General features: G+C 48.9%; 2 protein-coding genes and 1 pseudogene across 2 annotated transcripts in view; 1 reads left to right on the top strand and 2 right to left on the bottom strand.

Moving 5' to 3' along the window:
• Positions 1-4058: 4058 nt before the first annotated feature.
• PLD6 (phospholipase D family member 6) lies at positions 4059-9058 on the top strand. The gene is made up of 2 exons (XM_039227383.1): positions 4059-4500; positions 7183-9058. The coding sequence occupies exons 1-2, from the start codon at positions 4059-4061 to the stop codon at positions 7428-7430; spliced, it is 690 nt and encodes a 229-aa protein (XP_039083314.1). The 3' UTR covers positions 7431-9058.
• A 2978-nt stretch (positions 9059-12036) lies between these two features.
• Positions 12037-13131, bottom strand: LOC120228708 (annotated as a pseudogene).
• Positions 13132-15265: 2134 nt separating this feature from the next.
• LOC120228725 (myosin phosphatase Rho interacting protein) overlaps positions 15266-24861 on the bottom strand; it is a 152185-nt gene continuing 142589 nt past the window's right edge. Inside the window, 1 exon segment of the mRNA XM_039227278.1 lies at positions 15266-22072. Within this exon segment, the coding sequence (XP_039083209.1) occupies positions 22001-22072 (72 nt within the window). The 3' untranslated portion in view covers positions 15266-22000.

Raw genomic sequence — 24861 nt, 5'->3', positions numbered from 1 at the left:
CTGGGTCTCTCCCATTCATGCCTAGCTCCCCAGTTAGCCAAGGATGTGTGGAGGCTGTTGGTCAGCATTTCTATGGTTTTCTCACTTTGGGGCCCTTTCTGTCATATTTCTGGCTGGTCTGCTGCTTGCCCCACTTTGGACTGGGAGCTTGGGCTGGTAAGGCTGCAGGTGTTTGTCATCCATTCCCAACTAAACCCACCACTTTACCCAGCAAAACTGAAAACCTAAAATTAGATTTTTGCAGTCAGTCCCACATTGGTAAGGCTGCCATTTTTGCCAACCAAGCTGGGAGGGTTAAAGGGATGGGAGCAGCCTCCAGCAGTTTTTTTTTTTTTTTTAATGTTTTATTTTTATTTATTTCTAGGAGAGAGAGAGACAGCGTGAGCAGGGGAGGGTCAGAGAGAGAGGGAGTCACAGACTGAAAGAGGCTCCAGGCTCTGAGCTGGTAGTCAGCACAGAGCCCGACGCGGGGCTCGAACCCACAAACCGCGAGATCATGACCTAAGCGAAAGTCGGACGCTTAACCGACTAAGCCACCCAGGCGCCCCTGCCTCCAGCAGTTTTTAAAAAATGATGCTTCTTATTTTATTGTCTGCCTTTGGTGGATTTCCAGTGCCCTGAAGTAGTTGTGATTGACCATTTTCCCTAACACACACACACACACACACACACACACACACTTGGTTTGTTGTTTGTTTTTGCAGAAAGGAATTGACTACCTCTTCATACTGCCATAACTGAAGTCCATCTTCTCATTCTTTATTGTCATTTCAGATAAAGAAACTGAGTCTCAAAGAGATGAAGCAATTTGCCCTAGGTCATGCAGCTATGAAGGAAGGGAGCCAGAATTAAACCAAGGGGCTCTATTTGTAAATTAAAGTTTTTTAAAATGTTTTCTTTCTTTTTAAAAATTTTTAAATGTTTTATTTATTTCTGAGAGAGAGAGAGGGACAGAGTGAGCAGGGAAGGGTCAGAGAGAGGGAGACACAGAACCCGAAACAGGCTTCAGGCGCTGAGCCAGCTGTCAGCACAGAGCCTGATGCGGGGCTCGAACCCACAAACCGCAAGATCATGACCTGAGCCAAAGTTGGACGCTTAACCGACTGAGCCACCCAGGTGCCCCTATTTATTTCTGAGAGAGAGACAGAGACAGTGTAAGCAAGGGAGGGTCAGAGAGAGAAGTAGACACAGAATCCGAAGCAGGCTCCAGGCTCTGAGCTGTCAGCAGAGAGAGCCCTACGCGGGGCTTGAGCCTGGAGCTGTGAGCTCATGACCTGAGCCGAAGTCGGATGCTCAGTCGACTGAGCCACCCAGGTGCCCCTCTATTTGTGAATTTAAAAAGGCAGCTTTATGAAGTTTAGTTTCTGTTATTGTTAGCATCATACATCACTATCATACATTTGTCAAAGTGAAGAAACTGACATTGATATATTACTATTAATGAAACTCCAGAATTTATTCAGATTTCACCCCTTTTCCCAGTTATGCGATCTTTCTGTTTCAGGATCCAGTCCAAGGCACCACATTGCCTCTAGTTGTCAAGTCTCCCCAGTCTCTTCTGGTCTGTTACAGTTTCTAAGTGGTTCCTTTTTTTTTCTTTTTTTTTTAAATGACTTTGGCAGTCTGGAAAAATACTGGCCAGTTATCCTGTGGAATAGGATAGCAAGTCCTTCCGTCTGGATTTCTGATATTTCTTCCTCATGACTGAACTGTGTTTATGAGCTTTGGGAATGACCACCACAGAGGTGAGGTACCTTTCTCATCATATAGGGGGGATGTAACATTCACACATCTCTGGTGATGGTAACCATCGCTGGGTTAAGGTGGTGTTTACCAGATTTCTCCACGTAAAGTTTACTTTCTCCCTTTTCCCTTCCGTAGTCACTAAGTCTAGCCCACTTTCAAAGGGGCTGGAAGATTTAGTAGACCCTCCCCCGCTGCCGTCCCCCCCTGCCACCCCCTCCCCACCTGGTAGCAAGGAATATCTACATATATTATTTGGAATTCTTGTGTAAGGAAGACTTGGATCTTCTCTCTTATTCAGTCATTTATTTGTATCAGTATAGAGTCATGCATATTTATCTTGGACTTGGGTTATAAAAAATATTGCATTATTTATTTTGTTTCTCAGTTTGCTCCAGTTTTGGCCACTGGAGGTTCTTTGAGGCTACTCCCGTGTCTTTTGTTCTTGCTGCCATGTCCACATCCTCAATTTCTGGTAATACAAGATGCCGAAAATACATCTACAGTTTCCGTGCCCAACCCTAGAATCAGTTATTTCTTCAAGGAGTCCTGGCTCCTTTTGTTGGAGAACCCCTAGATCTGGGACTTAGGCATGCTCATTATTGCTGGGGTGTCACTGCTTATGGGCCTCTTGGGCGACTGAGGTATGTGAGGTATGTCAAAACTGACTTGTTACACATATAAATACTAAGCTAACCTTGAGTTCACTGTGGTGTCTCTGACTCCAATCCAGTACCACCCGGATCACTCTAGCCTTCCTCCATGCTTATCTCTTACCCCATCCGACAGAGAGAACTCTTGCTCCCACTATTGGCGGACCACTGACTAATTCACTCAATATCAGTGCGCATGTAGGCAATTCCCCCCGCCTCGGGAAACAAAGGTACCAACCAGAGTAGTGTTTATATGCAGCCCCTTTTGTGTTTAGCCTTGCGGTTTCCAGTTAAAATGCGGTTTTCCAAAATTACTTAGATCAGCTCCTTCTTTTCCCCCATCTGGGGGATCTGTTGTTATTGTTGTTGTTGTTGTTTTAATGTTTTATTTATTTCTGAGAGAGAGAGAGACAACGTGAGCAGGGGAGGGTCAGAGAGAGAGGGAGACACAGAATCGGAAACAGGCTCCAGGCTCTGAGCTGGCTGTCAGTACAGAGCCCTATGCGGCACTCGAACCCATGAACAGCGTGATCATGACCTGAGCCAAAGCCCGACGCTTAACTGACTGAGCCACCCAGGGGCCCCTGGGGGATCTGTTTTTTAACGGAAGTCATGGAGACCATCAGCTGGTTACGAGGAGACTGTGGAGGAGTTATTTCCTTTCAAAGACCCAAAGGCCATAGATAGATGGCAAATTAAAAATGGAAATTCCTGACCAGGACTCAAGAAAGAAAGAAAGAAAGAAAAAAAATACTTAACCCTTCTCTTTTCTGTCCTTGTGAAAGTAACAGCCCCTCCTAAGCAATACAGTGCGTCCAGTGCTTGCTAAGACTGGACCCGCGGCCTTCTTAGTTTTCACTGTGCTTACGCTTCAAGCAGAACAGGTATCTATAACAAATGTACATTGGGAGAGGCTGTAGAAACACAAGGAGCTTAATGCTGGCTTTGGGGCCATCCCCATCACACCACTGTCTCTGACACTTTGAGTTCAAACCCTGTCACCACTTTAAGCGTTCCTTATTTGACATTCTCAGTGTTTCCAGGCCCTTCTCCCAGCCCTGCCTAGCTGTCCCCCTAAAGCAAAAGGGAAAGTTTGAACTGAGCAGTCACAAGTGCTCTACCGCCCTCAAAGGGAGGACGGCCTGGGTTGTTATGGGATCTGCGGGTAACACATGGTACCCGGACGCTTGTGGGGTGCATACACTTCCGGAGGGCCTGGCGGGCAAGCCCTGGTGCACGTGGCCAGAGGGTGTGCAGGCGCTGTGGGGCCGCGGCCGTTGGGCGAATGAGCTGAGAGAGAGGCCGTGTGCAGCCAGGCTGCGTGCGCGCAGGCGTGGTGGTGGGCAGTGTATGTGTGTGGGCGTGGAGGGTGGGTGGAGCGCACGTGGCCGGCGGCTAGATGGCAGTCGCACGTGCTAGGGGGTTGCGCCGGCGCAGTTGCCAGGGGTAGCCGTACAGGGCCAGGGGCGTGCAGGCGTGGTGGGCGGTGTGTATGTGGGAGGAGGGGGGACAGCACACGTGGCCAAACGCGGCGCAGGCGTGATGGGCCGTGGCGGGGCAGTGAGTGCACGTGGCTAGGGGTGCGCAGGCGCGTTGGGGGGGGTGCGGGCACACGTGGCCAGGGCGCGCAGGCGCAGTGGCGGTGGGGCAGGTGGAGGCGGCATGGAGCGGTTACGTTGGCGAGTGGTGGCTGTGGCGACCGTGGGTCTCGCGCTGACCCTGGAGGTGCTACCCTCCGTGCTGCGCTGGCTGAGGGCCGGGCAACGGCGACGGCGGCAGAGGCCGCTGCGGCGCGAGGTGCTCTTCTTCCCGTCTCAGGTGACCTGCACCGAGGCCCTACTACAGGCCCCGAGCGAGGGGTCGTCGGGGCCCCCAGCGGGCTGCCAGTGCAGCCTGCCCCACGGCGAGAGTTCCCTCAGCCGCCTGCTGCGCGCCCTGTTGGCCGCCCGCGCCAGCCTCGAGCTCTGCCTCTTTGCCTTCTCCAGCCCGCAGTTGGGGCGCGCGGTGCAGCTGCTGCACCAGCGCGGGGTGCGCGTCCGGGTCATCACCGACTGCGACTATATGGCGCTCAACGGTTCGCAGATCGGCCTGCTCCGCAAGGCAGGTAGGTCGCGCCAGAGAGGCCGGGAGCCCTGGCTGAGGACTCGGGTCCGTGGAGCCGTCTGGGGAGGGTCATCAGGCCCCTCAGCCTGGCGAATGATTAGACTCTGTGACCTTAGGCAGTGGGGGGAATGTCAAAAGCACGTACTTGCGGGGAGGGGTCTGAGTATCGGTGAGACCCCATATATTTCCCATGGTGGCCTTGTGAGGTCAGGATAGTTTTAGCTTGGAGAGACTCCAGGGCCGTCTGTTAAAGAGCTCCTGTTCGCACCCAGTGTTATTATGCTGGATGTCTCTAGTGTGAGCCCGAGGGAGTGAGCAGGCTGTATGTTCCCAGCTAGTGGAGAAAGATCTGGGGGGTTCTCAGAGGCTGGGGGCCTGCCCAGTGACGCGGGGGAAGCAGACGGAGCTCCCGTGATTCCGGTTTCTGAGGACCGCCGTTGGCCTTGGGCCGCTGTGGGGAAAGCCGGTGCCAGGTAGAGCAGGGGATGTAGCCCCGCCAGCTGAGTTTTTGACACTGGAGACTGAAATGACAGAGGCTTAGCCAGGCAGCACTCAGGAAATCAAGGGCGAACTGGAAAAACAAAGTTGCACGGCCACCCGCTAGCTGACTCTCAGTGACCGTGTGCATAGGAGCAGGTGCGCCGAGACGGCGTGGGGTCTGGCTTAAGGACTGAGGGACTAAAGGAGGAAAAAGGCATTTCACTTTAAATGCACGAGTGAATTTTGTGCTGGGGCTTTTGAAATGAATAAAAATGATACACTAAAAAGTGGAGCTGGGCCACCTGGGTGGCTCAGTCGGTTGAGCGTTCGACTTCGGCTCAGGTCATGATCTCACGGTTCGTGGGTTCGAGCCCCGCATCGGGCTCCGTGCTGGCAGCCAGCTTGAAGTCTGGAGCCTATTTCAGAGTCTGTGTCTCCCTCTCTCTCTGACCCTCCCCTGCTCACGTTGTCTCTCTTTCTCAGAAATAAATTTAAAAAATATAAAAGTGGAGCTAACGAGTTTAGATGGTGAACAGTTAATTTCTTTCTCCACAGCAGGAGGACAGGTGAGACAGATGCCTCTGGCTGGCCTTTCTCTTGCGCTAGGATGGGGCCAGTTGAAGCGGGAAGTATGAATACTTTTGAAAAGGGTCTAAATTCAGATCCTGGGCTTACCTGTAAATTCTGTATTTCCTCCTCCATCAGTGTAAAGTGTGTTTTGCATGTTGGACTTAAGATCTCTTCTGAAGGTAGAGCTAACGGATTTGTTGGTTAGAGAAGTCGTGTTAGGGTCCCCTGGGTTAGGAGGGTTACAAGGCAGGGTTGCTGGCAAAATACAGGATGTCCAGGTAGATTTGAAGTTCAGATAAGCAACGAATAATTTTTAGTGTATGTCCCAAATATTGTGTGGGACATAGTTACTTTACAAAATTATCTGTAAGGGCACCTTGGTGGCTCAGTCGGTTGAGCGTCTGACTTTGGCTCAGGTCATGATGTCACAGTTCATGGGTTCGAGCCCCGCGTCGGGCTCTGTGCTGACAGCTCAGAGCCTGGGGCCTACTTCATATTCTGTGTCTCCCTCTCTCTCTGTCCTTCCCCTGCTTGCTGTCTCCCTCTCAAAAATAAACATTAAAAAACCATTTTTTAAAAATAAAAAGTATTTGTTGTTTATCTGAAATCACATTGTAATTTTAATTTGGACATCCTGTATTTTTATTTGTGAAGTCTGGTGACCCTGTTGCAAAGCAGCCTATTTTCAACTGTTCTCGTAAATCACATTTCTTACAATCTTGTCCACTGAGCAGATAACCGGTGAGGTAGGCATTATTCCAGGGTCAATGCAGAGGAGGATGGACAGACAGGTCCTGCCCGTGGGGAGTTTGAAAACAGTAGGAGAGAGACAGGAAAACACACGGCAAGGATTACAGGCTCTTTGGTGAGTGAAGGAGGCAGAGGGAGGGAGAATTTGGTTTTGCAGCAGTTAGACCTCTGTCTGCTTGGGTGGAAAGGCCCTGGGGCACGCTGGGGGTTAGCGGCCCCAGCGGGCTGGCTTCAGGTGGAGCCAGTCTCCTCGTCTGCAGCCCCAGGGCCTGGTTTCTCCCGTGGTCTTCTTGCTTCAGGCGCCTCCTCCCCTTGCGCAGTGGGCTGCAGTGCTGGCGTGTGTGGGGTTTCCCGGGCGCTCCGGTTCCAGGGCTGCGCACCGGGAGAGCTCAGAGGCAAGGAAACCACAGTGAACAGTTGTTGCCCTCACCTCTCGGGCAGGGTCAGTGATGGGCCCTCCCGGAACCAGTGACCCAGGATGGTGCTGGTTGGTGCATACTTGACAGGTGCAGCTGGGCAAACCTCACCCAGGTTCCAGGGCTGGTTGTCTGTGCCAGAAAGTGAGCTGTGTGCCCTCAGGGTCCGCGTGTGTGTTGCCGTCCCGCCCCTCAGGACTGTCTGTTGCCCGCCCCCTCTCCCCTCCCCCAGTCCTGGGCCAGCATGCTCCCGATCCTTGGCCTTCCCTCCTGTGTGCTGGTGGTGGCTGGTCACCATCTGGCTCGGCCACCACCACCTGCCCAAGTGTGACAAGCTTCCCATCTCCTACCAAAGCAGAAATAGCCAGCGCAGGAGCTGCTGGAAAATGGTGTGCACTTGAGGAGGGGATGTTTGAGGTGACAGTGTGTAAGAGGCAGTGGGGAAGGCTGACTTGCCCTTTTTGCAGGCATCCAGGTGCGACACGATCAGGACCTGGGCTACATGCATCACAAATTTGCCATAGTGGACAAGAAGGTGCTGATCACGGGCTCCCTCAACTGGACCACACAAGCCATTCAGAACAATAGAGAAAATGTTTTGATTATGGAGGATGAGGAGTATGTGAGGCTTTTTCTGGAAGAATTTGAGCGTATCTGGGAAGAGTTTAATCCTACAAAATATACCTTTTTCCCACAAAAGAAGAGAAGTCACTGAAGCTGTGCTCTCCTCTGTCTTCAGAATTCGAGGGGAGAGTGGTGTTCAGTGTTACAGAACTTTTTGTCCCTGCCTTCGAAACCAGACCAGTCCCACAAAGGATGGGATGCGGGACGGGCCTGTGCCTGCCTAGAGCGGCGGCTGGTTTCAGTGTCAGCCTGTGCATTCTATGAGAGAAATCTCAGCGTTCGGAAAACACTCATTCGGACTCTGTTCTCATTCATTAAAGTATTAAAGTGAACTGCAGAAAGGGGGTCAAAAGGAAGGGGAATCCCTACACCCCCAACTCTGTTGTTAACGGTCAGCTTGTTTCCCAGCAGGGGTCTATTTGGCTACAGCTTTTCAGGAGTGGGTGCCCTGGAAATCACCTGCTACCTTGGTCCGGGTTTCTCCTGCTATACAGAAAAGTCTGATTCCCTTTCCTGATTCTAGAATCTCTTGCTTTAGGATCAGCTCCCCTGGCACTATCTCCTGAACTGCCTCCTCCTTTCCTGTTGTCCTGGCTGGTCCCTTCCAGCACAGCTAACCCCTGGGTTGGGCCAGAGGTGAGCAGTCTCGCCATTTCTGCTGTCACCAGCTCGTTGGTGCTTATTGGCAGGCTTGAGGTTAAGGAGAGAAGTCAGGGAGGTAAAATGCCAGGAGAGAGGGGTGCCGGGCACGGCAGGAGCGGGGAGCCCCTTCCAGGGCCCCCTGTGGGCATTGGTTGCCATCGCAGTGGGCGGATCATTCTCCTAGCCGGGTTTCCTGGCATGATGACCCTTTAAAATAAATACACATGAGAAAAAAAAGAATACCACAAGTACCCATGAAAATGTTCATCCTCCACAGTTGCTCTTCTGTTTTCATCCTGGTGAATTGCACGGTCTGTCAGCAAGGGCTGTTAGTGGCCAGAGGCTGCTTCTGTTTCTGTATGTTATGCCTTTAATTGTTTACATGCTCATGTTCAAGGTAATTTTGTGCGCTTAGAAGTGACCTTCACTCTACCACCTGTGAACTTGCCTGATTGGCATTTTTGGCTCAGCGTAATCAATCATGAGTTACCTGACCGTCTGGAGGAATAAACTAGAATAGAGACCAGTTTCAGGCTGTAGCACTTCACAGATCTATTTTTATTCTCAGCTCAGGGATTTGCTTTCACCGTAATTAGAATAGCTATCTTATGTATGTTTGTGAAATGTTAGATTATTTTTTCATTAATGTATCTTTATAGAGATTTTTCAAATGACACCTGAATGGTGATTTGGCCATCTTGTCCTGTTTCTGCATGTAATATGCGGTGACTCGTCCTGACGTCTTTTGGGTGGGTTTCACTCTCCCCATCACAACTCATGGTGCCACCCGGTGAGACCACTCCTTGTTGTAGGTTTTTCCCTGTTTAAAGCTACTTTTGACTTCTGTGTTAGGCAAGTAAGTACAAAGTTAATTTTCCTGACTTAATTGAAGCTATAAAGTATAATATATGGATTGGAATTCACAGAAATGGTTTTACACTAAATGTTTTTTTCCCCAAGTCTGTATGTACTCCAGCAGCCTGTGTTCTGAAAACAGGGGTTGTAGAATGTGTCCTGGGCGCTGCAGTCGTGTTGTCCTGGACGTCTGCATGTTTAAATAAATGTGTTCTTACTCCGTTAGTAGTGTATCTTTGTCTTTTGCGGACTCAAGTCGTGGGTGCTGTTTATTAAACAAACAGCATTTGGGGGGGAGTGGACAACATACAGCTATTTAGAGACTGCTGGTCAAGATGGGAGCCCGAAGCAGGAGTAAGACCCAGAGGTGTTCCTTGGGGGCCTTCTGAAGTGTTCTCCAAGACGTCCATGCGGCTTGTGGCAGGATCTCCTGCGTTTTCCTCTCCAGCCTGTGAAGGTTGGCCACGTGCAGCCTGCTCTCCCAGCGGCGTCTGGGTGTTTGCTGTGACTGCACCCCCTTCTTCCAGAAGCAGGCTGGTGTTCAGACACAGGGCACAGCACCGCATGTGTTAGTTACCGCGTGTGCATAAGGTGACCTAGCCAAGCCCTCCGGATGAATGTTTTCAGAATTCTGAAATGATCTCTTAAGACTTTTTATTTAATGGCTTTGTTTATAGTTATCTTCATTATCTTAGCAGTAGGAAATGAAATCTCACAACAAGATTCAGCTAATAATCTTTCTAAAAAGAACCGCGGTAAGAAAACACTTCCTCCTGCAATCCTTATGATTAAAAACCACTGCTAGAGTAGGAGGTGGCCGCAGTAGTGCCCACAGCTGTCAAGTAGGTTTGAATGAACCAATACAACGATACTGTATTTTTTTTAGGCTTATGTATTTAGAGAGAGACAGAGACAGTGCAAGGCAGAAGCCGTGAAGCTATGAGATCATGACCTGAGCTGAAACCAAGAGTTAGACTCTTAACTGAGTGAGCCACCCAGGCACCTCAGCTATATTGTATGTTTTTTAGTAATTTTTTTTTTCATTTTTTGAGAAGAGACAGAGACAGAGTGTGAGCAGGGAAGGGGCAGAGAGAGAGGTAGACACAGAACCTGAAACAGGCTCCAGGCTCTGAGCTGTCAGCACAGAGCCCAACACGGGGCTTGAACTCATTTACTGTGAGATCACGACTTGAGCCGAAGTCGGACGCTTAACTGACTGAGCCACCCAGGTGCCCCTTGTATTTTTGTTTTAAAGTTTATTTATTTTGAGATAGACAGCAAGCAGGGGAGGGGCAGAGAGGGGGAGAGAGAATCCCAAGTAGGCTATGTGGAGCACGATTTTGGGCTCGAATTCATCAACAGTGAAATCACGATCTGAGCCACCTAAGTGCCCCACAGCTATATTGTATTTTAAAGCATGTTTTGGTTCCTTTGATTTTTTTTAAATGTTTTATTTCTGAGAGGGAGAGAGAGACAGCATGAGCAGGGGAGGGTCAGAGAGAAAGGGAGATAAAGAATCCGAAACGGGCTCCAGGCTTTGAGCTCGTTGTCAGCACAGAGCCCAACGTGGGCTCGAACCCACGAACCGTGAGATCATAACCTGAGCCGAAGTTGGACACTTAACTGACTGAACCACCCAGGCGCTCCTTGAATTGTTTTTAAAACAGCTGGTTACTTTTATTTTTTTAATGTTTATTTTTGAAGGAGAGACAGACAGAATGTGAGCAGGGAGGGGCAGGGAGAGAGAGGGAGACACAGAATCCGAAGCAGGCTCCAGGCTCTGAGCTGTCAGCACAGAGCCCGACGCGGGGCTCAAACCCACAAACTGTGAGATCATGACCTGAGCTCCAGGCGCCCCTGGCTGGTTACTTTAGGGGAGGGGAAAAAAAAAACAAAAAACAAAAAACCACCACCTTTCATTGAGATTCATATGTGAATCATACATGAAAAGATTCACCCTTTTAAAGAATGTAATTTGGTGGTTTTTAGTACATAACAGAGTTGTGTGGTCATTGCCACTCTTGGATCCCAGAGCATATTCTTCATCCCAGAAAGAAACCATGTCCCAAGAGCAGCACTCTCCATTCTTCCCCACTCCCAGCCCTTGGCAACCACTGTCTACTTCCTGTCTCTGCCTGCTGTGGATATTTCATATAAATGGAATCCTACAGTATGTGGCATTTTTGTATCTGCCTTCTTTCAGCATGTTTCTGAGGGCTGTCCCTGTTGGAGCACGTGCATGTCAGTATTTCACTTCTTTCTGTAGCTGAATAATATTCTATCATGTGGATATACCACACACACAAAAAATCATCATTTGGTGGACATTGTGGTTTCCAGCATTACAAAATGATGCTGTAAATGTTTCACATGTAAGTGTTCACACTGACATGTTGTCATTTCTCATGTACATACCTAGAAGTAGAATTTGGGGGTTACAGAACTCTATTTGAGAGTGTTTGAAAAACAGATTGTTTTCTGTTCCGACCAGCTGTGTATGTTCCTTCTTCTCCCCATCCTCGCCAACCAAAAATTACTACTGACTTTTTAAATTATAGCCAACTCACTGGGTGTGAGGCAGTGTGTCTAATTGTGGTTTAGACTTGCATTTTCCTGAGGACTAATGATGATGAACATCTCTTCATGTACCAGTCATTTGTATAGTCTTTGTAGAAATGTCTATTCAGGTCCTTCACCTATATTTTAAGTATTGGGTTCCCTTTTTATTGTTGAATTATAAGTTATGAGTTATGACCTATAAATTATAAGGATTGTAAGAGTTCTTTTTATATTTTGGACTCCAGTCTCTTATGAGAAGTATGATTTGCAAATAATTTCTTCCATTCCCTGTTAGTCTTTTCACTTTCTTGGGTACTGTTTGCATTTGTGTATTAGTAATACCTGTTTTTACCGCTGCTGTGTGGATTTTGGTGTCATATCTAAGAAACCATCACCCAAGCCAAGGTTGCAAAGATTTGCTTCTTTGTTTTTTTCTCAGAGTCTTATACTCTTAGCTCTTATGTGTCAGCCCATGAATCTTTTTTTTTTTTTTTCAGGTGTTATATATTCAGAAAATGATTCAACTATGGAATGATGTATTTTTAGCACTATGTAATCCAGTGTTTGGAAAAAGTGCTTTCCCCCTGAAATTCTGTTTATAACAATATTATAATCCTGGAAATGCTCTTATCTGAAGTTTTTCATGCATTTGGGTATTTTGCATGATGCCTGATATGACCAGTAATAAAGGTTGCAATGAAGTAGTAACTATGATCACAACAGGGACTCTCTTTTCTGTACAGACAGCTATGAAGTTACCAGGAAGAAACTGTCCATCTGAAAGGAACTGGTCATCTTTTCTCATGACCAATTAGTATGTCCAGCTGAGAACCTGGATAAGACCACAAGATAGGTGTCATCAGAAGCCTTCCCTTTACTTTGATCTGATCCCAAATGTTCACTAAAGACCTTTTTGCCTCAAGGACAGAGCGGCTGGGTTGTAAACTGGAGCAACTGCTGACGCAGATTTGTACTTTCCAGGATTCTTCCGACACAAATTGGAGCTCCATGGCCTCTCATGGAACGGCCCAACATAGACATCCTCTGGGGGTCCACTGGAAAATTGGCATTTATGAGTTGAGGAAGCTCCTCAATTACATTAGAGTGGATCCTGGAGTTAGTTTTCCAAGGCTCTTCAGTGGCGTCCACACAAACCCAGCACCAGTGCCAAAGTCCCCGCCTTACCTTCTCCCTTAATACTTCAGTCACGTGTGCTGGTATCTGGAACAATGACAAGGACATGTCCTGGAGCAGCTTGATAATCTTTCATACAAAATTTTGTTGTGTGCAAGTTAAACAAGAGCCAATATAGTGCAGGGCATTTTCCAGTTTCTGCCTTTGGTGGTAAGTAGATAGCAAATTTCATTTTGCAGTTCAGTTCAACCCTGTCATGTTCAAAAACTTTCTGCAATCCTCCAAAGCACTTGTTGCTGTCAGTGCTTCAATGCCAGTTTTTCCTGACCAATTGCTACTTGCTTTGCTATCTGAACCAAAAGGTAGATGATCCTTGGGGGTCAGTGGTGGTGAGAAAAGTAGTAGTTGGAATGGAAAGGTGAGGCCTCAACGTGGCTGCCCATGCCACCTTCTCCAGTCTCTCAGTCTCATCCCTGACCCCCACTGGGTCCAGTTTCGGGTCAGGTCTATGAATAATTTTGAGTTAACTTTTATGTGTTGTGTGAGGCAAGGGGTCCAACTTCATTCTTTTATATGTGGATAGCTAGTTGTCTCAGTACCATTTGTTTAAAAGATTCTTTCCCCCCTGAATGGTTTTGGTACTCTTGTTAAAAATCACTTGATTACCTAAATGCATTTGCTTATTTCTGGATTCTTAATTCTGGTCCATTGATCTATGTCAGTCCCTATGCCAGTACACATGGTCTTGACTACTTAGGCTTTGTTCTAAGTTTTGAAACCCAGTAAGTAAGTCCTTTAACTTTGTTCTTCTTTTCAACATTGTTTTGGCTATCCTGGGTCCCATTACATTTCTGTAGGAATCTCAGGATCAGCTGATCAGCTTTTGCAAAAGCAGCTGGGATTGTGATGAATCTGTAGATCAAGTTGGAGAGTATTGCCATTCTAACAGTATCGTATTTTCCAATCCATGAACATGGGATTCCTTTTCGTTTGTTTAAATCTTAATTTTTTTGTAGTTTTTTTTTCAGTAAGTCTTACACTTCTTTTAAAAAATTGATTCCCAAGTGTTTTATTTTTTTTGATGTTATTGCAAATGGCATTGCTTTTTTAATGTTTCAGATTGCTACTAAATAGTTCATTTTTATATATGAATGTTGTATCCTGCAAAATTAGACTTCATATCAGTTTTAATAGACTCTTTTAGTGGATTCCTTTGGGCTTCCCATATGCAAGATCATGTTACCTGCAAATATAGTTTTACTTCTTTCTTTTCTACATGGATGTTTTTCTTATTTCTTGCCTGGCTAGAATCTCCAGTACAGTGTTGAATAGAAGTGGCGAGAAGAGATATCCTTGTCTTGTTGATCTTCTGGGGGAAGCTTCCAGTTTTTCACCATTAAGTATGTAGTTGTGGGCTCTTTATAGATGTTCTGTATCCTGTTAAGTTTGCTTACTTCTGTTCCTAGTTTGCTGAGTGCTATTTATCATGAAAAGGTGCTAAATTTTCTAGATGCCGGCTGATTTTCACAAGTGCACTTACAGCTTTTAAAAATGTTAAAGATTGGTCTAAATGTATTAGACCAATGTCTAAAATTTTTTTCACAAAAAAATTAAACACCTTTAACTCGAATAGCACACTAGATGTATACTTTATATGTCTGTGCTCTATTTAAGTTTTATGAATTCTACAAGTTGATTTCCAATAGGTAGAGTCAGGTTTTCTTATTTATTGAATAAAAGTTTGGATTTTCACACATTTTCACCTATTTCATTCCAAAGGTTGTGGCAATATTGGAAAAATCCACTTTACTTTAAATTTATTCAGTGGGTCACAACTATAATTTTTAAAAAAATGAAACAGAATATGGGGTGTTCTCTTGTGAAATTTTGGGTTATAGTTGGTGTGTGTGCATTGAGTCATGAGGTAGGATGTATTTTCTTTTTTAAACACAAAGTAAAACTTTATTGTGAATAAACCTAACAAGGGGCAAATATGAGAGAATTATAGTTCCTTGATTGATAGTTCTAGCTCCTTCCTCTCCATAGTATTTCTTACGATGGTTTCGGCCTCTCCTGAAGGTTTCTAGAGCAGAGCCAATGTACCTTCATTTGATTCATGATATAAAATATTTACTATGTGTTGTATGTGAACACGGGCGTTTTTTAAAGTTTTTTTTGAGAGAGAAAGCGGGAGTTGGGGAGGGACAGAGGGAGGGCAAGAGACAGAATACAAGCTGGCTCCCTGCTGTCAGCGTGGAACCCAACAGGGGCCTCAAATTCACAAACTGTGAGATCACGACCTGAGTTGAAGTTGGATGCTTAACTGACTGAGCCCCCCAGGTGCCCCACGATACAGATTTTTATGTGAAATCTCCTGATTTTAAAATGCTGATACCAAACTTTGAAGACATTTTTTTTTTTAAAGCAGTCTATAATAAACAGGAAAAAAAAAACAACCTCCATTATAAGTCTCTAGGCTACTGACTGGTTTCTGTATTTTGACCTAAATGAATATTGTGCACGTCTCTCCATCGAACAAACTCCCGTTCACAGCATGCCAGGGTGATGCAAAAATAGTTTATTATGATATAGTTTATGTAAAGTTAGGTAATATTTACAAAGTAGAAACGATCAGCTGCATCCATGGGAATCGAGCAGGTCACACAAAGGAATAAATATTTTGACAAAGGAACACCTCAATTGTTGTGAACAGTTGTTCAGAACCGGTTTATTTAAAAAAAAAGCTTCAGTGAAACCATCAAAATGTTGAATTGTCAGAAGAGCAAGCAGCTTAGCTGACCGGGCTCACCTCTTCAGGAGGGCGGTGCAGCTGGACAGAAGATGCCCACCCCCACCACGGCAGAGCCCTGGGGCCACCACAGCACGGATGTGGGGCTGGAGGGCTGTCGAACCTGGAGGCCTCAGCATGTGACGTTGTTTGGTGAACGTTACCACTTAGTGTTAGTACAGGAATGAAACCCCGGTTAGAATTACATGGGCTAGTTGTTTGAACACGGTATCACCTGACTGTTGAAATGATTAGCTGTGACAGAAGTCACTGCTGTGGATTATTTCCAAACTTGTCACAGCAAAAAGTTATCTGCATGTTCCACTTTGTTCATGTATCAGCTCCCACAGCTGTTCGGCATAGTGTTGTCATCCTTGGTCGCTGAACCGAGACATTCCCTCTGACATAGTGTATACTTGTGAGAAAAGTTATGAAGAATTACAACTGGTGAGGAGTTACTTAGAAGTTTTACACTTTATAAATATTACTTAGGAAAACCACATGAATTCTTAGCACTTAACTGGTTTTAAGTCCTAACAGTAGGTCAGTAGAGAAGTCAATACTAAAGGTAAATCCTAAAATCAATTGTAAGTGGTTTTGTGGTATAAACATAACACAGTAATGACTTTAGTGTTCTTTATATAATCTATTTCTAGCTTTCTATAAAACAAAACTGAAATATGTGATACAACTAGTTGTAAAGGGCACAAGACACGTGACGGGCGGCAGGCCGACTGTGTCCAGCGACCACTGCTCTTCCAGAACTTTATTCCTTCTTGTGTTCAAACTGGGTCCTGAGAAGCTCCTCCCTCCCCCACCGGCCCCTGACCAATGCCCACAGACCGTGTGCTTCACCCTCGGGACCTCTGCGTCCTCCTGGGTGAGCCTATGCACTGGATGAGCAGGTCTCCCGGATGTTCCCTCCTCAGAGTGACACAGACACATGCTGTAAAGGGACATCGCTGGCAGCTCTGCACCCTCGATGCTTCCCCTGGGATCTGGGGGTGCGGGCGGCACACAGACACCTGGCCCGGCAAGGTGTCACAAGTCCCCCCACTCAGGCCGCTTGGGCCAGAACTATGCTTTCCATGAAGTCTCCCAGGTTGTCGATTTCCACGGAAATGTCTGAGGAAGACTGCTTTTCCCGGAGGATACTCTGAACGGTGAGCTGGGAACAAGTATGACAGAGTTCTTCCAGAGAAAACATGCATGGATGCAGGGCTCCTGTTACTTCAGATGCTGTCATACACTCCTTAAAACCGCCTGTGAAGTGACTGAAGCTGTTAACAAGGTGCATCACTCATTAGAAACATTTCCTTATCACGTTGGGTGGCGTTCTAGGTTGAACCCAAAGCCATCCTCCCTAGCTTACAAAGGGATGCCTGCATTTATTTTTAAACCAAATCCACACTAACTTTGTCACAAAAATCCCTGTATTAACTTCTGAGTAATATTTACACTGCCCCCTCTGCATTATGTACAGGTTATTTTGAAGAAAATAAACACAGCTGCTTCTATAGAGAAGCTGGAAGCCAGCGAGGTGGGCATTGGCTTCTCTCCACAAGGCCTGCGCTGACACCTAGGGGGATGGGGCCCAAGCTGTGCTAGGGCAGGTGGCCCTTGCTCCCTACAGCCTTGCTGGCAGCCTTGCTGGGTGTGGTGCTGAGGTATTCCTCCTACTCTGCTGAGACTCCTCTGTTGAAAGACTTCAAGAAGAGAGACCTCTTCCCTTTAATAAAGAAACAAGAATACTCAAAATTGTTCTCAGAAGGGCAGAAGAATGAGGCTGGGTCTTTTCCAGCAGACAGCCCTTGAGAGAAATTGATGTTTGTTTTCGTACTGCCATTATGTCCTGTCTCCCTCTCAAAAACCTCAAACAAATGGTTTTGCTAGACTCACTTCAGGCTGGTTCTTATTTAAACTTTCCACTGTGGAAAGTATGGCCTCGCTCAAAGTGTCCAGGTGCGAGAGCACACGGCACCATGCCCAAGTACGACGGACCCCATCTCCTAAGAGCACTTTGAGGGCTGGGCCGACATGGCCAGCTGTGGGAGGGGCATGTCCCACAGTGTCCTACGTGGTGCCGAGAACAGCAGACTCTACCTTTTGACCAATCTCAGGTGGATGGGAAGAGCTTTCCTCGGATCAGAAGCCTACTGTCTGAGCTCATGCCTTTTAGGTATCGTAGCACTTGCTGAGCAGATAGGCGCAAGGGCCTACGATGAAAGATGAAAAAAATCGGTGAGCATATACCTGAACTGTAAAAAGTGTCAGCACAAGCAAGTTTTCAGCAGCACCTTCCCAAAGGCCCCGAGAGCTTGCTTGCCGATTCCAGCTGATGGGAGAAAACGTCCAGGTGGCACTTGAGATCTGTTGATGAAGTATTCCAAATGACAGAAGTTTCTGCGAAGTGAAGCTTCCAATGAGTATGACAAGCTTTTATCCTTTTAGTATCTGCTTCCTTTTAAGTGTGATAACTGTTTCCCTATCCGTAAGACTTTAAAATCCCCCCTCCCTCCCACCTTTCCTGGTGATAAAGGATCACTGAATTCTGTATTTTCTGGCTTTCGAAGTTGTGTATACAACGGAAAGGTAAAATTGCAGCAAGCTTCTGGGGGACAATGATGGTGACACTTTCAGGACTACTTTTAGATTGAAGAAAATGTGCTGATGGGCCACTTTCTTTCCACTCTACGTGAAAACAGCTTGGAGTGCCTGGATAAGAGCTGGTGTGTGGTTAGCCATGAACAGAGCACACGGGGCCTGAGATCAGGCCATGTCCGAGCGGGCCTGGGCAGCTCATCCCAGCGCAGGGCCTTTGGGAGCCAAGGGAGTTTCTAGCAAGTATGGGAGGGAGAAACCTTTTAAACAGAAATACACCACCTGCTGGCTCATCTGAGTGGGGAGCACATGTGGGGGTGCCCGCAGTACTTCCCTGTCACCAGCAAGCTGGCGGGCACCCCGGCACAGCCGTGTCACTTATAGCCCAAGAAAAGTGGCCACGGGGCAGATGCTTGGCCTCCAGCAGGGGTGGGGCAGACAAGTGCTGTCTCAGGCCCAGGCCCAGGTTAAAAACACACGTGCCAAAGGGACCGCCAGGCAGCAGTGACATGGAGTGTTCCAGCTCCTTCCGTGGTGAAGTAAACACCATTAAATAGAGCTCCATAAACTTGTTTTCTTATGGCATCAACTTTGTTTTTTGGCCTTATTAACTGTCACGGTTCCTTGCAGGCAGACTCCGAGGGTTACAACTATGTTTCTTAAGAACCGCAGTTACCTCTCTTCCTGAGTTTGGCCGCTGTTAGGCACCCTGATGCCTAGCTGTTGGGTCAGTGAGCTAGTGACTGGTTGGTCCACGGTGTGACAGATTCCACTTAAGTAGCCAGAGCCTGGAGCTTTCCCTTGTTCACAGCCTTTCCACTCTCTGGACTCATAGGGAGGAGCCTCTGATCCTGGTTCTTGACCAATTCACATGTTCCTCTCACGGCCTCACCTGTCACCCCTTGGATGGCCCTAACCACCTCCATCAAATTCAGACCCATTTTGATGCCTTACGGCACAAGCGTCAATTTCCAAAGGCAAAACGTTTTGCCACACGTCTGCCAGGGAGGCTGCAGATAGCCGCTGTCACCAGAATGTTAGCTTCTAAATCTACTCAGGCAATGGCAGCACACACAAAGATAAAGGAACTTGACTGGCAGCAAGTGGCTCTTCATGGTGTGTGTGCATGCACGTGTGCAGACGTGTGCATGCTGTAATTTACACATACGTTCACAGAACCTGTCAAATGGTTCCGTTTTCCTGTTCACATGTTTGGTGTGCCTTATGTGGCAGGTGCTAGCGGACCACAGTGGACTAGTGACCATTTACAGGAAAATAATTACAGCTGTGAAGACTGGATCCATGTGCTCATCTCCCCCTGGGAAGTGGGGACGCCCCCCACTGCTTGGTTGGCACCAGGGGCAGGGTGAGCACCCCGAGTTCACAATCACTACAGTGCCCCATCCACCAAAGGACACTTCTCCACCAGCACAGAAACCAACTCCACCCCCACAACTTTATTCTTTTTTCTCTTGGGAACTTGGTGGCTAAATTCCTCCTCGGGGTTTTGGGTGGTCTACGGAGAGCATGCACAGTGGATTGGAGTGCTTCAGGTAAGTGAAGACCCCCTTATCTTGTTCTGTCTGCTCACTCCAGCCAGAGGACGGGCTTATCAGCAGGTGGCTCAGACTGGGGTCTAGGCCACAGTCGTCACTATGCGATGCTCAGCAAGACCCGGCGAGGTTCGGGGCCTTTTCTGGAGGCTGCAGCAGGAGGAGCCTTTTGCTGGAGAGAAGCCAGGGCGCACCCATCTCTGGCCCACTCCTGGTAACAGCCAGACTGAAGCATCCCAGGGGAGTGAGCTTCACTGTCTCTGGGGTGAGGAGGCGGAGCCTTCAGAGGCTGCGGGGACCGGTCTCTTTCTTGGTCTCTGCCTTGCACCTCCATATACTGCCCTCAGCACATTTGTTCCCAGGGCGCCAGGGCTAACTGATGAATACGAGCATGCAAAGCACTCTGACCTACTTGAAGTACTGCAGGTTTCACACCCTTGGCACCGTCTGAAGGCAGATGGGGCCTCATTTCATGCAGGGACCTTGCCAGGAAACCAGAAGCCAGAGAGGGCTGGCTCCAGGGGGCCGCCTGGAAAAGGGCCCCAAGTCCCCAGAGGCAGGAGGGACACTCACAGAGGAAACTGCACTAGATGAGGGGAGTTCTCCGAAGCAGTGACCTGAAACCGTGGTGCTGACACAGCCTGTGTGGAGAGCAGGCAACAAGGCCCTGACCCCGTCAGCTGGTGCTCGTCATCACCTCACTTTCTGCCCTGGAGGACACATGCGTCACACACTGTTCTAGAGCCCGAATGGACACGGGGGCCTGAGCATCTCCTCTCCCTCACATTCTGAGCGGCGCACACACAAAACCACGGTCCTTTCTAAAATGCTGCCAATCTACATGGGAGGGGGAAGGGTGAGGTGTGGGGAATGGTGTCTGGTAAGTGGCGTTGAGAAACCAGACCTAATATTCTTTTGCTTTTGAAAACATGGAAGAATAGCACAAAGGAGTGACAGGTGTGGGTTAAGACTCTGGAGGCTGGTGAACAGAAAAGGCTTGATGCCAGCGGAGACCTCAGGGTTTATTCCTGGGAGAAGACTGTACGCCCCAGGCCCTTCTGCCCAGCCTTCCAGGGCTTTCCCCGGATGAGCCTGTTAACTGCATCTAGAGACTGAGCAAGGTGACATTTCGACTCCCAAAGTACCCATGTACCCGACTGCGCACCTGATCATCGACACAGAGTGAAAGCGTGCTCTTGGCAGTGAAATCAACAGGCAACAGCGGCGGCGAGACCGTCACAAGTTCCTCCCAAGACTAGCGCAGCGCAGCGCTCCCGGCCGTTCTGCAGCCACAGACGGCTTCCCACTCAGCGCGGCTTTGTTTACACCCCTCATCTTAACAGTATTAATCATTTTCCTGGCACCAGGATGGAAGCCCCAGTGTAAGAGATTTTCAAGAACTGCTGTTGTGTTTCATGGCAGGTAAAGAGGTCTTATCTTACTGTTAGAAAAAGCAACATTGTTAGTACAGACTTGCTTTAGGCTCCCTGAACGCTGCGCAAGAACCTCTCAGAGCTCAGATTAGAGTTAAAAACATATAATAATGGCAGTTTTCATCTGATTCCGACATCCTCTGTACTTTCTTCTTGACTTAACATAGGGGTCTTCGCTCAACCTTCTCAAAAACAACATGGAGGTTTCTTTCTGAAAGGTTACAGACCAGAACCGTCTTTCCCCTTGACTGATTCCCCAAGGGAATCCATCACGCTTTGCAAGCACAGTCTGAAACCCCAGGCCGCAGGTCAACCCTCTTAAGTTGTTAGGAAGAGACCAGGGCTACTGGTGACCAAGAAAGGAGCGAGCGTAGGAAGGAATGAGAGGGGCCGGGGTTTTGTGCAAGATTTAATAAAAAACAAACAAAAATAGGAGTGGCTGCTTTCGACATTTTCCAGGTTGTGAAAGGCTTCCCGGGATTATCAGGGGTGCGGCTGTAAGCTGAATCAGTGGGACCAATACAAAACGCCGTCCTCCTCCCAAGCCAAAGGTGGTGACCGGGGGTTGCGACCCACGCCCCCTGACCTGCTCCCCTAGCTCCTCCCGAAGGCTAGTGAGTTGTTGGTGCCACCACCTGACGCCCTACTCTTTCCGAGGGCCTCAGACGCGGCAGAGCGAGAACCGCCCGGGCCCTGACACCCCGCACAGTGCACTCGGCAGGACGAGCTAGCTTATCGACAGGCTGCTGGGCCTTAATACTGACGGTGAGTGCGGTGGGCTGCGGCGGGAGGGGGCTCTGCGCAGACCTGGCCAGGAGCTGACAGCCCTCCTGGCCCCCCAGGGCCCCCCCGCTGCTTGGCAGATTTTCGAATACCATGGGAACAAAGCTTTGACAAAGACACAGGAAGTTGGAATCAACACAGCGGGGAGCGGTGTGAACAACCCATAAACCAGTCTCTCATGCATCCATACCCACAGTTAATGATGACAACAGTAACAACAGTAATAAAAAATAAAGGTACAGACAAGAAGCAGCGCTTGGGTAGTGCTGCCACGAGCTGGGAGGGGTGTGTGTTCGAGTTGAACGGGACACAGCTAGTCTTTCTTCAAGTCCCTGGATTCAAAGAGCTTCAAGCGTTCTTGCACAGTCAGGCCTTCTTTCAGACTCTGGGTGGACACGAGAGCAGGAGAAAAAAGAAACAAACCGTTAACACCGGGCCTGGCGCCATGTGTGCAGGCTGCAGTTGGACAGAGGTGCGGGTGCCGGGACGGAGGGCGGGGTGGGAAGGGCTCCTTGAGAGATTAGTGGGGCATGCTAAGGAGAGAGCTGTCCCCTGTGAAACGGTGTTATCTGGATGAAAAAGGAAAAAACCAGAGAAACAGACCACGTGTGTAAGCAGCTAAATTCTGAGCTTAGGGCCCTTTAGACAAGCAGTGATCAGATTGATTCAGCCAGGGGACAAAGCTGTGCCAAGAGCTAGACATCCCCCCGTCTCTGTCCTCCTCCCGTGGGCTCTCTCCACATCGGGTTCTTCCATGACTGTGATGCTGAGCCTCGTGAGGAGGACAGCGGGGGACCCAGGGGCATTGCTGGCGGCACGAAGCCGGGGATCCTGCTCCCTGGGCTATGCCCGGGCAGCGCCAGCTTCCCTCTGGGCTGCTCCCTGGTCAGCAGCCTTTGTGGCTTTGTGGTTACTGGGGACCTGGAAACATGTGAACATATTTACTAAAATGTTCAGAATGTGAAACCAATACTCCCTTCAAGTGTGACCTTGGTAATTTTGAAATCTGTGTGTTCCAGGATGAATGACACTTTACTAACTGGGGGACAGAATATTTCCCCTTTTACTCTTAGACGCGTCTCCCAAAGATCTAGCTTCTCAACAAAAAAAGGAACATCACTTCAGAGCATGGCTGAGGGTACTCGAGCACCGGCGCGCACGGGGCTGGTCCCTTACTGGCCACGTGATCTTCGTGGCAAGTCTCAACACCAGCCTCAGACTTGGCCACTGGCCGGCTGGCCTGTGCCAGAGCTCACAAGGGTACAGGGTCCTCTAGGACGTGTGAACCTCAGAGGTGGCCCCGGGTACAGGCTCCAGACAACGACGCCGGTTTTAGCCAAAACTCAGAGCGCTGTGGAACGGGGCGCTGGGGCCCGGTGCCGCGCTGCTCCCGTGGGCCCGAGAGCGCAGCCAGCGGCCTCTGGCCCCCGTGCACTCCAAGGAGCTCCTGGCGTGGCGCCGCCTGATGCTTTGGATTGTGCGTCCGTGAGCGTGGCCCATGTGACACAGCTTTCCACAAGGTGAGAGGCGGGCCCTGGTGCCTCCCTTCCGTCACCTAGAACAATGGTTTGCTTTCTATACTGCAGAGCCGTGAGCTGTATGTGTGTAAATGAATAAAGTCATTTTTTTTTTTTTTTTTTAAATAAAAGGTTCTATGGATAACCCTTCTGAAACCCACTGGTCCAGATGGACCTCAACATACGAAGGTGATCAGGGTCCGTGTTGAAGTCTGCCACTGAGTCAGCCTGAGGACTCAGTGGGGCAAATCCACGTCCCACCCTGAGGTGTCAATACCCATAACATACATAACTGTGTCACACGCTCTCGGGTCTTTCCCCCAGTGTGTCCGGTCAAGGGACAGCCAGGCGCACATCAGTGACCCCAGTGCGGGTGGCTCCACACCTAAGTGCCGGCAGGTCTGTCACTCGCCACATCGCTTTGTTCCGACCAGGGACTTTACGTGAGGAGGGCCCTGGGACCCAAGGGATAGCAAATGGCCCGCCTCTGTTGTGCTCCTCTGCACTGCTGGAGCCCCTGCTGTGCTCGGGACCTGTTGCTGGGCAACAGGGCGATGAGGGACAGGCAGCCCAAGGCTGTGTGCCCAGTGCCACACACCGCGGTATGCTAGAGCGGAACTGTAAGGGTAGAAAGACGACCCCCGCGCTGACCCTGTGTACCCAGACAAGGGCCCCTGGGGTGCACAGCTAGCTCTTCTGGGGCTCGTTCTTCCCACACTGCCGGTGTCTTCAGCAGGTGCCTCTGTGACCCCAAACTCAGACTACCAGATGGGGGCCTCCGTGAGGACCCTATGGGAAAGGTTTGCTCCGGTCTTGATCTCAGAAAAGCCATGATGCCCTGAAGCAGTGAGCTTGCTTTGACTTTGAGGGAGCTGAGACTGTTGATCCTTTTGAGTGAGGCAGCATATAGAAAGAGAACGTCAACAAAGGACTTATCAGGACACATCAGAGCCCACATGGAAGAGCACCACTGATAGGTTTCGATTCTGGGCAACTTCATTCCCGGGTCTTCCGGAGGTGGTGGTGGGGGAGTGGTTTTCAAATACACTCAGGGAAGAGGACGGCACACGTCTGAGTGTGAGTGCCAGCACACGCTGCAAACAGGCCTAGGCCTGCGCATCACAACATGTGTCCCTAAGGACATATATGCAAGGTCCCTTTCTACTCAGGCCGGCGGAACAGTGTGTACACGAAGACACTGGAAACTTGGCCAAGTCAAATGTGGACACAAACACATCTGGGAGACGCCCATTCCTGGCCTCCTTACCCTCTCGTTTGGATCCTGGCACCTCTGACAGTCTGAGGCCGCCCTGGAGGCACGACCTCCGGGGGCGTGCCCGACAGTGTCCTCACTCTCCACCTTTCCTTCAGCTGCTTCCTGGCCAGCCAAAAAGGCTTTCCCAGCACACACCACTGCAAAGTCCTTACTGACAAAGGTCTTTTCACGGATTTTCTGGCCTCTTGTTCAGAAGGGACAAACTCAAACACACCCCTAGGACACAGAACGTGTTGGGACGGGGTGGCCTCACCGCAGCAAGGTCCCTGGGGGTGTAGCATAAGCTTTTCATCGCCCGTCATTTGCCGGCAGGGGCAACAGACCTAAATCATTAACAGTGAACTTACAGCAGCCTCAGTTCTACCTCAAATAGGAAGCAGA

The sequence above is a fragment of the Hyaena hyaena genome, unplaced genomic scaffold, assembly GCF_003009895.1.
Source record: "Hyaena hyaena isolate Hyena2069 unplaced genomic scaffold, ASM300989v1 scaffold_27, whole genome shotgun sequence".
NCBI lineage: Eukaryota > Metazoa > Chordata > Mammalia > Carnivora > Hyaenidae > Hyaena > Hyaena hyaena.
This window is presented reverse-complemented; position numbering and strand designations above follow the sequence as displayed.